The sequence below is a fragment of the Ranitomeya imitator genome, chromosome 2 (assembly GCF_032444005.1).
Source record: "Ranitomeya imitator isolate aRanImi1 chromosome 2, aRanImi1.pri, whole genome shotgun sequence".
Classification (NCBI taxonomy): domain Eukaryota; kingdom Metazoa; phylum Chordata; class Amphibia; order Anura; family Dendrobatidae; genus Ranitomeya; species Ranitomeya imitator.
The window spans coordinates 269,231,823-269,244,874 of NC_091283.1; the positions used below are offsets into that span (position 1 = coordinate 269,231,823).

The 13,052-nt window shown below is 49.0% G+C and overlaps 1 protein-coding gene across 2 annotated transcripts in view; it reads left to right on the forward strand.

Moving 5' to 3' along the window:
* Positions 1-1,860: 1,860 nt before the first annotated feature.
* The window catches only part of LOC138663078 (allergin-1-like), a 49,042-nt gene continuing 37,850 nt past the window's right edge, over positions 1,861-13,052 (forward strand). For both annotated transcript variants that reach the window (XM_069749144.1, XM_069749145.1), the window contains exon 1: positions 1,861-1,928. In XM_069749144.1, coding sequence (XP_069605245.1) covers positions 1,886-1,928 — 43 coding nt within the window. In that variant the 5' untranslated portion in view covers positions 1,861-1,885. The remainder of the gene's footprint in view (positions 1,929-13,052) is intronic.

Sequence of the window (13,052 nt, forward strand, 5' to 3'; positions counted from 1 at the left end):
AGTTGGTCGCTGGAGAGCGGTCTGTGTGACAGCTCTCCAGCGACCAAACAGCGACGCTGCAGCGATCCGGATCGTTGTCGGTATCGCTGCAGCGTCGCTTAATGTGAAGGGGCCTTTAGTCCTGATGCTATTCCCAAGTCGGCATTTGTCACCCCGTTTGGCTTATTCCAGTTTCGAGTTATGCCATTCGGGATGAAGACTATCCCGGCGACCTTCCAGAGGCTGGCTGACCGGCTTCTGGATGGTCTCCAGGACTATGCGTGTGCCTACCTGGATGACATCGCCATCTACAGCGCGACATGGAAAGAGCATCTAAATCACCTAGAGACAGTATTAGACAGGATCCACAAGGCCGGAATCACCCTGAACCCAAACAAGTGTCACGTGGGCAAAGCAGAGGTTCAGTATTTAGGGCACTGGGTGGGAAGTGGGAAACAGAGACCAGAACCAGCCAAGATTGAGGCCATAGCCAAATGGCCCACCCCACGCACTAAAACCCAGGTCATGGCGTTTCTAGGGACAGCGGGGTATTATAGGAAATTCGTTCCCAATTACAGCAGCATGGCCAAGCCCCTCACTGATCTGACCCGTAAGAACCAACCCCGCCAGGTAACCTGGACCCCAGAGTGTGAGGAAGCCTTCCGCCAACTAAAGGACGCCCTCACCAATACCCCTGTATTGGCCGCACCCGATCCAGCTAAACGTTTCCTGGTTCACACAGACGCTTCTATGTTTGGATTGGGGGCAGTACTAAGCCAAGTCGGGCCGGATGGCCAAGAACACCTGGTAGCTTACCTGAGTCGGAAACTACTGCCCCGTGAAGTGAGCTATGCGGCCATCGAGAAGGAGTGCCTGGCAATAGTATGGGCACTCAAAAAGTTACAACCATATTTGTATGGACGACAGTTTTCCCTCCTAACGGACCATAATCCCCTAGTCTGGCTTAATCGGGTCTCCGGAGACAACGCCAGATTGCTGCGGTGGAGTTTAGCCCTACACCCTCTGGACTTCACCATCCACAACAGACCCGGCAAACAAAACGGTAATGCCGATGGACTAAGTCAACAAATGGAACTTGTACCAACCCCATAAACTTCGGTCATCCCCAAACCGATCCGTTAAGGATCGGACTGTGTATGCCGATCGCGTCGCTGAAAAGGGGAGCCGTGTAACAGAACCCAAGCACCAAGAATATGTTATGCAGAATATATTATGTATAAAAGGTTCCATGTGAAATGCATCAGTCCACAGGCTGCGCCCCTGGTCTGAGGGGACAAGTAAATATCAGCAGGCTTCGGCCCCCTGCGGCTATTGTAATGTATGTCTGGCCTGCTTTTTCTATTGGCCTGCCCTGTGTATCTGTGTTATATATTCTGTGTGCTGTGAATAAAGTGTGTTCTTTTAGACTGGAAATACGTGGAGTAGCAGTCAGCTTTTATATGCTCTCACGTAATCAAGGAATTCCAGCCAGCGTCCTTCATTCAGAATCCAGCAAAAGCAGAGTGGACCTCCTGAAACACGGGGGGTGCTGAAAGAAGTACTACAGCACAGTAGACCCCGTTACAAATCCCATGTGATCTGGCTGATAACAGGGAACAATAGACTATATAGATTCTGGTCGTTCTCACACTGTACAGGAGATCATACATCGTAGGATAATTTTTGGACACTACACTGGTAATTATACACTGCTGATCACACACCGCACTGGTGGTCACGGTGGACTTGGGATCATCCGTGGTGGTCATGTGGTTATAACACATACTCATTTATTGCACGACAAGAAGAAAAATAACTTTCTGGAGGATTTCACCACATATGAAGGGGAAGAGCGGCCACTTCCTCCTTGAAGCGGCTTTCCACTCTATGCCCTTCAGATTCAGAGATGGCGCCGCTCCGCCTGCTGTGTGTGCTGCTCTTCTGTGCAGGTAAGATGCCCAGAGGGAGACCATGTCAGTAAGGGGTTAATGTGACATATACACAAACGTACAGATATCGCCGTATCAGAGATGATCAGATCCATTTCCTGACATTTGTAGGATTTGTGACTTGATTGACATGAATCGTCATAAAAAAAAAAAAATTCCGGCGCTATGTCGCAAATGGCTGAAGACCCAAGGAGTGGGCTAATGACGCCAAAATTCAAAGCAGCTATCAGATCACATGGGCTAGTGCAGCCAATCAGGGAAGTGATCACAAGCAGTAGAAAAGATGGGGGCTGACCACGCAGCGCCATTTAATGCCTTTGCGGCATAGGGATAGGAGGTCGGAGCACGCTAGACTCATTATGATGTACTAGTGCAATGCTGAAACACATGCAAAATGGGAGAGGTCAGTCTGGGAATAATAATCCAAAGATTCGAGTGATGTAGGGAGGTGCTGGACCTGCAGAGTCAGTATGACTGAATCAGGAGGTGCTGGACATAGAGAGTCAAAGTCCTGTCATAGAAAAATGTGGCAGCACTCACCGATCCTGGAGTGAGGAAAGTCTTTATTAAGGCATGTGATAATACATCTTCATGGCTCGGGGGATATGCAGTGACAGCAGGAATGTGCAGGGGTCGACGTCGGCCGTTTCGCACTGTGTCTATGGCTTCTACGTAGAAGCGCTAGACACAGCACGAAACGGCCGTCGTTGACCCCTGCACATTCCTGCTGTCACTGCACATCCCCCGAGCCATGAAGATGTATTATCACATGTCTCAATAAAGACTTTCCTCACTCCAGGATCGGTGAGTGCTGCCACATTTTTCTATGACAGGATTCATTACTCACCTATGTTTCATGCGAGCACACGTGATCAGCGGTCAGGATTTCAGCTGGTGCAGTATGCATCTTGTTTTTTTCTCCTTGTGCCCTAGCAGTGCTGCTCCACTGTTTTTCTTTCTTTTTTATAGAGAGTCAAAGTGCCTGTGAGTCTGGAGGTGCTGGGACTGCAGAGTCAGAGTATCTGTGAATTGGGAGGTGCTAGACCTGCAGAGTCAGAGTATCTGTGAATTGGGAGGTGCTGGACCTGCAAAGTCAGAGTGTCTGTGAATTGGGAGGTGCTGGACCTGCAGAGTCAGTGTGACTGTGAATCAGGATGTGCTGGACATAGAGAGTCAAAGTGCCTGTGAGTCTGGAGGTGCTGGGACTGCAGAGTCAGAGTATCTGTGAATTGGGAGGTGCTGGACCTGAAGAGTCAGTGTGACTGTGAATCAGGATGTGCTGGACATAGAGAGTCAAAGTGCCTGTGAGTCTGGAGGTGCTGGGACTGCAGAATCAGAGTATCTGTGAATTGGGAGGTGCTAGACCTGCAGAGTCAGAGTATCTGTGAATTGGGAGGTGCTGGACCTGCAAAGTCAGAGTGCCTGTGAATTGGGAGGTGCTGGACCTGCAAAGTCAGAGTGCCTGTGAATCAGGATGTGCTGGACATAGAGAGTCAAAGTGCCTGTGAGTCTGGAGGTGCTGGGACTGCAGAATCAGAGTATCTGTGAATTGGGAGGTGCTAGACCTGCAGAGTCAGAGTATCTGTGAATTGGGAGGTGCTGGACCTGCAAAGTCAGAGTGCCTGTGAATTGGGAGGTGCTGGACCTGCAAAGTCAGAGTGCCTGTGAATCAGGATGTGCTGGACATAGAGAGTCAAAGTGCCTGTGAGTCTGGAGGTGCTGGGACTGCAGAGTCAGAGTATCTGTGAATTGGGAGGTGCTAGACCTGCAGAGTCAGAGTATCTGTGAATTGGGAGGTGCTGGACCTGCAAAGTCAGAGTGCCTGTGAATTGGGAGGTGCTGGACCTGCAGAGTCAGTGTGACTGTGAATCAGGATGTGCTGGACATAGAGAGTCAAAGTGCCTGTGAGTCTGGAGGTGCTGGGACTGCCGTGTCAGAGTATCTGTGAATGGGGGGTGCTAGACCTGCAGTGTCAGAATACCTGTAAATTGGAAAGTGCTGGACTTGCAAAGTCAGAGTGCCTGTGAATTGGGAGGTGCTGGACCTGCAAAGTCAGAGTGCCTGTGAATCAGTAAATGTTGGACCTGCAAAGTCAGAGTATCTGTGACTCAGAAGATGATGGACCTACACAGTCAGAGTTCCTGTGAATCAGTAAGTGTTGGACCTGCAGTCAGAGTATCTGTGAATCAGTAGTTGCTGGTCCTGCAGAGTCAGTGTGCCTGTAATTTGGGACGTGCTGGAGAGTTGGTGAACCTGCAGAGTTAGTGTGATATATTTAGAATTGCTGGACCTGCATAGTCAGTGTGAATCGAAAGGTGATTGACCTGCAGAGTTAGCGTGATATATAGAGAGTTACTAGACCTGCAAGGTCAGTGTGCCTGTGAATTGGGGAGATGCTTGAGAGTTGATGGACTTGCAGAGTTAGGGTAATATATAGAGAGTTGCTGGACCTGCAGAGTCAGAGAGCCTGTGAATTGGGCAGATGCTTGAGTTGATACCCTTGAAGAGTTAGTGTGATATGTAGAGAGTTCCTGGACCTGCATAGTCAGTGTGAATTTGAATCGAGAGTTGATAGACCTGCAATTAGTGCGATATACAGAAGGTTGCTGGAGCTGGAGAGTCAGTGTGCCTGTGAATTGGCAAGATGCTTGAGAGTTGATGGACTTGCAGAGTTAGGGTAATATATAGAGAGTTGCTGGAGCTGCAGAGTCAGTGTGCCTGTGAATTGGCGAGATGCTTGAGCTTGCAGAGTTAAAGTATCCAGAACTGGAACACACCACTCAAGGCAGGCATATGAAAACTAGTAATTTTATTGAAAAGTTAATACCTATAATAAAGAAACATGAATCAAGGATAAAAACATGAGACATGTAGGAGGGAACAATCAAAAGAGCAAAGTACTCAAGTAATAATGAGTGGTGAAGTGGAATAGTAACACTCCCCTTGAGAAAGCACATCCGTGAAACGCATGTCGGGGCATCTGTGGTATTGTGGACAGACGTCTACACTGCACTATGGGTAGACTTTAACGTACATACTACTTGGTTGTCTTTTAAATGGCTATTACGGTCTGTATTATATGCTCTTCATTACCAGTCAGACATCCTGGGTCGTTTTTTTTTTTAGACCCATTCAATATACTGCCATTTAGTTACTCGCAGCTTGTTACTATTCCACTCCAACACTCATTCTTACTTGAGTACTTACCTCTCTTGCTTGTTCCTCCCTACATCTCACGGTTTTACCATTGATTCATGTTTCTTTATTATATCTATTAACTTTTGAATAAAATTACTATTTTTTATACACCTCCCTTGAGTGGTGTGTTCTGGATACTTTTTATTCGCTTTTTAGGTTCTATATATCTGTAGCGCACCCATGCTTTTGATTGTGTTAGGGCTAATGTTTTCTTTACCTTAAGGTCCTTATATATATACAGTACAGACCAAAAGTTTGGACACACCTTCTCATTTAAAGATTTTTCTGTATTTTCATGACTATGAAAATTGTACATTCACACTGAAGGCATCAAAACTATGAATTAACACATGTGGAATTATACACTTAACAAAAAAGTGTGAAACGACTGAAAATATGTCATATTCTAGGTTCTTCAAAGTAGCCACCTTTTGCTTTGATGACTGCTTTGCACAGTCTTGGCATTCTCTTGATGAGCTTCTAGAGGTAGCTTGCTTTTGAGGGTGAAATTAAGACATTTTTCTTCTTTCCAAAATATCATTGTTTGTTTTTTTCAACCTTTCATATAACAGACATATTTACATGTTGTGAATTCCAGTTTATCGACTGTACACCGTGCAGCCCATGACCATGGAGCACATCGGTGCTGCATTTTAATTTCCAGGCATGAACCTGCGTTTACCTACTGTGCAATGTAGCAGTTTGGGTTAAGGTTTTTAAGAGTTTTTGGAGCAGAAACTCTCCAAATCCTCAAAACCTTGAAGCGCACACAGCCACTTTCAGATTCCTCTTCCATCACTTTCCCTGTGCATGTGAGCTCTGGCGTCTCAGCGCAGCAGTCGCCGTGACATCACTATATCGCACCTGCTGTGCAGAGCTACAGGCTGCACACTACAGAGACAGGGGCAGCAGGGAAACAGGAGGCAATGAGTATCTTTTTTTTATTTTAAATCAATGAGGCCATTGTGGGGGGCATTACACTGTTTGAAGGGACGTCATACTGTATTGAAGGCTGTGCAGGGGCCATTATACTGTTTAGAATGCTATGTGGGGCCATTATACTGTTTGGAGGGCTATGTGGGGCCATTTTTACTGCTTGGAGGCCTATGTGGGGGGCATTATAGTGTTTGGATGGCTATGTGGGGCCATTATACTGTTTGGAGGACTATGCAAGGCTATTATACTGTTTGGAGGGCTATATGGGGCCATTATACTGTTTGGATGGCTATGTGGGGCTATTATACTGTTTGGAGGACTATGCAAGGCCATTATACTGTTTGGAGGGCTATATGGGGCCATTATACTGTTTGGATGGCTATGTAGGGCTATTATACTGCTTGGAGTGCTATGTAAGGTCATTATACTATTTGGATGGCTATGTGGGGCCATTATACTGTTTGGAGGACTATGCAAGGCCATTATACTGTTTGGAGGGCTATATGGGGCCATTATACTGTTTGGATGGCTATGTGAGGCCATTATACTGTTTGGATGGCTATGTGGGGCTATTATAATGTTTGGAGTGCTATGTAAGGTCATTATACTGTTTGGAGGGCTATGTGGGGGCCATTAGACTGTTTGGAGGGCTATGTGGAACCATTATACTGTTTGGAGGGCTATGTGGGAGCCATTATATTGTTTGGAGGGCTATGTGTGGGGACCATTATACTGTTTGGACGGCTATGTGGAGCCATTAAACTGTTTGTAGGCCTATGTGGAACCATTATACTGTTTGGATGGCTATGTACGGCCATTATACTGTTTGGAGGGCTATGTGGGGGTAACATACATACATACATATAGGGGGAACCTTTGTTGGTATCATACTTTGTGGGGCCCAAGAAAGGGCTATCTTAGTATGCGGGAACATTAAGGGGCTTCAATATGAGTAAAATGACTTTGTTGGGGTCGCAGAGTTGTGAGATATACTCTTCTGTGACCCCATCAAATATTTTTCTTGTGTGAGGAACCAATTAGTGCTTCTGATATGTGGCCCCATCATTCCTATGTACAGGGGCACTCCTGATACCTGCTGTTGTTACGTATTCAATTACCAATCTGCTTTAACCAAACGTTGGAAAACAAATTATTGGAGTAAATTGAGACACTTAAAGCTCAGTTCCCACGATGAATATTTGGTGCTTTTGATTTTCAGCAGTATTTCTGCACCAATTATCTCCCATAATCCTAATAAAATAATTGATGGCTTTATTGAATAATCCACAAAAAACATGATCAAGACGCAGAGTGTACATAAGCGACGTGTTTCACATTAATTGTGATCCCTCTTCACGCATCTCGGGATTATTTCCCACATTGCTGGAGGATTAATCTGTTGCATTGTGCAGACTGTGCTGTTGAAAATAAATTTTTTACATCCTGGCACACAACAAATAGGAACTACGTCCCTCCGTCAGCACATGAAATGCCATCCTCCTATGTGTGGCAGCAAGATGAGCCAGGCCCAAGATGTCCTCCTTCTTTTCCTCAAGATCATCCTGGAAATCAGTCTGCACCCACAAATAGCTCCTTGTGGTTGTCATCAGCCCCATAATCATCCTCGTCCACTGCTTTGCATACACTTCCCCAATTGCGTCATCACTTCTCCTTTTTGTGCTCAACAAACAATTGTCCAAGTTCAGCACAGTTGACATCAGACCACCTGAATTGTGTTGCCTTTTACGAAAGAATTTTGTGCATTCAGGCTGAATGGAAGATACCTAGCCGCCATTATTTATTGTACCAAAAAACCGTGCATCAATATAGAGGGGGGGCTGGAGGAACGGAGTTAAAGAAAGCCCTCCATGACTGCGTTGCCAAGGGAACGCAGGGGAGCAATTTTTAAATAATAAGGCAGGGAAAAGGGATTGGTTCAGGGGATGGGGAGGAGTAGAGGGGTGGCCTAGTGGGGGTGGGGGCGGGTCGTGGAAAGTGCGGGAAAGGGGCCATTACTGTTTGAGCATCTGACCTGAGAAGACGTGACAGCTGACCGGGTGCAGGATGGCCTCCGTAGACGCAATCATGGGACAGCTGCGGGAGATGGCGAGATCGCGGCGGGGAGGCTAGCTGGAGGACCAGCTGGCATCGTTGCTGGGCAGCCCGGGAGCCCAGGGGACCAGATCCAGGAGGACCCGTCCCCCAGAGAGACTGTCGCCGGAGATCGGAGGGCGCGGCAACCGCCGGCCACGGAGCTTCTCCCGGGACCCTGCGGAGCGTTCGGGCCGGCGGTCACCTACCCCCACGGCCCGTCCTCCGGCAGGAATCCACCGGCCGGCGTTGCGGGCGCTGGACGGCGGCCGGGAGCAGCGGTGGCGCAGGCCCAGGGAGGAGAGCAGGCCGCACCGGAATTGCCCGGAGGACTTCCAGTTCGCGGCACCAATATGGCGGCGCCCAGCAGGAGCGGTACCCGGCGGGCAGCGGTGGTGTCTGCGGCGCCGGCGACATCACCGGTGATGAGGAGCAGGACTCAGGGAGCGGTGGGACAAGAGAGCAGCAGCGGAGTGGCGGCGGGTACCTTGGGGTTTGGATCACCCCGGGTGCCTGGCAGAGGCGGCGCGGCAAGAGGCAGAGCGACGGGCAGGCGCACCTCAACCCCGCAGCCTGGCCCAGCACGGCGTGGAAGAACGTCGGCTGCTGCCGGGGCTCGTGGGAGAGCCCGGCAAGAAGACAGGTCCGGAGTCGGGCTGGTGGCGGCCAGGTCCAGGTCACCCAGAAGGTCCAGGGAAAGTTCCAGCTCACCTGCTCCGGTCCCCCCTGGTGACGTGGAGGCCAGGGGCGCGGGCCTGGAGCAACACAGCGGCGCGGAGGATTCCGGTTCCAGGAGCGACCCGAGGGAGTTCGGTGATCGCACGGCTGGCGGGGACACAGCACCCGCGCAGCTTGGTGAGTATGAAAATGATTCTGTTGCGGGGTGGGATAGTGGTGCTCGGGTTGGGGATAGTTGGTATGGTGGGGTCGATTTGGCGGGGAGTGGTGGGCCCAGCACCGTGAGGGTCCCGGGGGTTAGAGAGCTTTTGGCGGGTATGTCCCAGATTTTGAGGAGATTGGATGGGGAGGGCCGGGGTAGTGGGCGGTCGTCTCCGTTAGGGGCTTGGTTGCCGGTTTCTGGTACGGGTTCGGGAGGGGGAGTCGGATCTGATAGGGCGAGTGGGGTGGAACAGGCGTCATCGGCGGGGGTGTCGGTGTCGGTACAGACGGATAAGGAAAAAGGGGATAGAATCAAGTTGGATGATAGAGCTAAGGGGGAGGTTTACGTGTGTTTTGAGGGGCCGTTGGGGGCTCATTTAAAGAAAGAGGTTAAGGAGAAAATATGGAAGGACGAATATGTAGAGATTTTTTCCCTGTTGCCCCTGGAGAAGTTTAATTTGGATAAGGGTAAGAAAGAGGATAGCAAAAAGGAGGAGGAGGAGAAGAGGCGTTGGCGATTGATACCGCAGACGTTTGCGAATTGGCAACAGGCGTTTTTTATTTTGGCTGGAGTTATAGGCGAAAAGTTCCCAGAGAACTGTACAGGTTTGTTCTGCTATGTCGATGCGATAGGGGAAGCATACAGGGCGTATGGGGGCCAGGCGTGGTTACGCTACGACGAGCAGTTTCGGCAAAGGAAGGCGATTAGACCCGAGATAAAGTGGGAACAAAAAGATATAGGTTTGTGGTTGAAGGTAATGGCTCTGACGAGGTTTGGGCAGCCCTTTCATGGGGGTGGAGGGAGTAGCGGTCAGCAGTCGGGACAGGGAAGTGGAGGACAGGGGTCACAAGGGGTTAAGGACAAAACAGGGACGTGTTGGCAGTTCAATGACGGCCAATGCAAATATGGCAGCACATGCAAGTTCAAGCATGCCTGTTCCCACTGCGGAGGGGCCTCACATGGAGCGGCCAAGTGTTTTAAGAAAGCGAGGGGTAAACCAGGAGTGGGAGGCGGTCATGGGGGTGACACCGGTGAAGGTTCTAAGGATGGCCCCTTATCTAAGTAGGTATCCGGATAGGGAAAAGGCTAGGTTGCTGTGTGATGGGTTTTCTGAGGGGTTTAGAATTCCTCATCCGGCTCATGCTATCCCCTTTTCTAAGAAGAACCTGAGGTCGGCTAACTTGCAGCCGGATGTGGTTACGGCAAAATTGGCAAAGGAGGTTGAGTTGGGGCGCATGGCGGGGCCGTTTAGTGATTTACCTGTAGAGGGGGTGGTTGTTTCGCCGCTTGGGGTGGTCCCTAAAAAAGAGCCCAACAAGTTTCGCCTTATTCAGCATTTGTCTTATCCGAAGGGCCAGTCAGTTAATGACGGGATAGCGGATGATCTCTGCTCTGTGGTTTATACCTCTTTTGATACGGCCGTGCAATGGGTGCGTAGGTATGGCACAGGCGCGTTAATGGCTAAGACAGATGTTGAATCGGCTTTTCGTCTGCTTCCGGTTCACCCCGATAGTATCCCGCTGTTGGGATGTTTTTGGAATGGGGGGTTCTACTTGGATAGGTGTTTGCCGATGGGTTGTTCAATTTCCTGCTCGCTGTTTGAAGCCTTTAGTACTTTTCTGGAGTGGGTCGTTCAGGATGTTTCTCAGGTTCCGTCGGTTATTCATTACTTAGACGATTTTTTGTTCGTTGGCCCCCCGGATTCTTTGTTGTGTGGCAATTTGTTGGCTATGATGGAGTGGGTAGCAGGTCAGTTTGGGGAGCCCTTAGCGCGTGATAAAACGGAGGGACCTGTTACGGTGTTGAGTTTTTTAGGAATTCTCATAGATTCGGAGAAGATGGAGTGTCGCTTGCCTGAGGAGAAGTTGGTAGCCTTAAGGCAAGAGGTAATGAGATGTGAGAAGCTGCGCAAGGTTACGTTGAAAGAGCTTCAGTCACTGTTGGGGCGGTTAAACTTTGCGTGCCGGATTATGCCGATGGGCAGGATATTTTGTAGGAGATTGTCGAGAGCTACGGCCGGAGTGCGGTCCGCGCATCATTTTGTACACTTGAAAAAAGAGCACAGAGAGGATTTGGTGGTTTGGAGGCGTTTTTTGGAAAACTATAATGGCAGGTCCCTGATCCAACAGGAGGATTTGAACGATTTTGATTGCGAAATTTTTACGGATGCGGCTGGTAGTGTTGGATACCGGGCTTATTGTGCTGGAAGGTGGAGCGTTGGGGGATGGCCGGATTGGTGGCGCGAAGCGGAGTTTACAAAAAATTTGGCGTTGTTGGAGCTGTTTCCAATTGTGGTTTCGGTGTTCATTTGGGGCAGTACGTTTCAGGATAGGCGGATACGTTTTCATTGCGACAATTCGAGTGTAGTGTCGGTGATCAATAGTCTGTCTTCTTCATCCCCTCCGGTAATCAAATTGGTTCGGGAGTTAGTTTTGCGGTGCTTGGAGTTGAATGCATGGATTTCAGCTGTACATGTTCCTGGCGTGCAAAACTCTATAGCCGATGCTCTGTCTCGTTTGCAGTGGGAGCGTTTCCGGGAGTTGGCTCCAGAAGCAGAAGATGCAGGAACAACATGCCCTTTTCATTTGTGGCAGATTGTTGCGGACGAGGAGGTCGGCTGATACAGTCGTCAGTGTCGGGAAGGACGTGGTCAGGTTATGAGGCGTCATGGCATTTGTGGGAAGGGTGGTTGGAACAGTTGGGTTCTGTCGAATCGGATGGTGATAGGGAGATGGCATTGTTGCTTTTAATTGGTTCGGCGGAGGAATGGGGTTGGTCCGTATCAAAATTGAATAAATTTATAGCTGGTGTTGCTTTTGGTTTTAAGCTTCAGGGTTCCGTTGATGTTACTAAGAATTTTCTGATTCGGCAGGCATTAAAAGGTTTTAGAAGGGGTTTTTCAACGTGCGATACTCGGCGGCCCATATCTTTCGGGATGTTGGAGCGTTTGGGGGTAGCTTTGGGGGAGGTATGTAGTTCTGATTACGAGGCTGTTCTGTTTCGACTGGCTTTTTCGCTAGCTTTTTTCGGGGCTTTGAGAATAGGGGAGCTGGTTTCCCCTAGCAGGTTCACAGCTGGGGGTTTGTTGGCGGAGGATACTGAATTTTGGTCAGGTGGGGTTGCTTTTTGGATTCGGCGGTCGAAGACTGATCAGTTTGGGGAAAGGTAGGCGTGTGGTTTTAGGAAGAGTGATTGGGGGGGCGATGTGCCCTCATAGGTGTTTGGAAGATTATTGGGGTCTGGATCCGTATAGGTCGGGCCCACTTTTGCGGCACCGTCAGGGCGAATTTTTATCGCGGTTTCAGTTTACGGCAGTTCTGAGACAAGCGTTGACAAGTTTGGGCCTGGATCCGTCGTTATTTGGGACACATTCCTTTCGAATTGGGGCAGCATCTGAGGCTGCTGGTTTAGGGCTGGGTCCGGAGGTTATTCGGCGTATTGGTAGGTGGTCGTCGAATCGTTATTTATCTTATGTGCGTAATTGATTTGTTATTTGTTTAGGGGGGGTATTAATCATTATTGTATTTTGCAGGACGGACCCCACTTCTGGCGTGGATTTTTGGACATTCTTTCGTGCATTGGGGGGCGATTCGTGCCGATGTTAGACACGATGGTAGGCAATTGGGATTTCAGAGGGAGGCGGTGGTGGTCCGTTGGTTGGGTTTTCGGGGCATATCGTGGCGCGGGTTTTTGACCGAATTTTCCCGATCGGTTAGTTTGGATCGTTCTCCGGATATTGTTGTTGTACATTTGGGTGGTAATGATAATAATAATAATAATAATTTTTATTTATATAGCGCCAACATATTCCGCAGCGCTTTACAAATTATAGAGGGGACTTGTACAGACAATAGACATTACAGCATAACAGAAATACAGTTCAAAACAGATACCAGGAGGAGTGAGGGCCCTGCTCGCAAGCTTACAAACTATGGGGAAAAGGGGAGACACGAGAGGTGGATGGTAACAATTGCTTTAGTTATTGATTTGGGGTCTAAGCCGGTGAGAGAACTAATTCG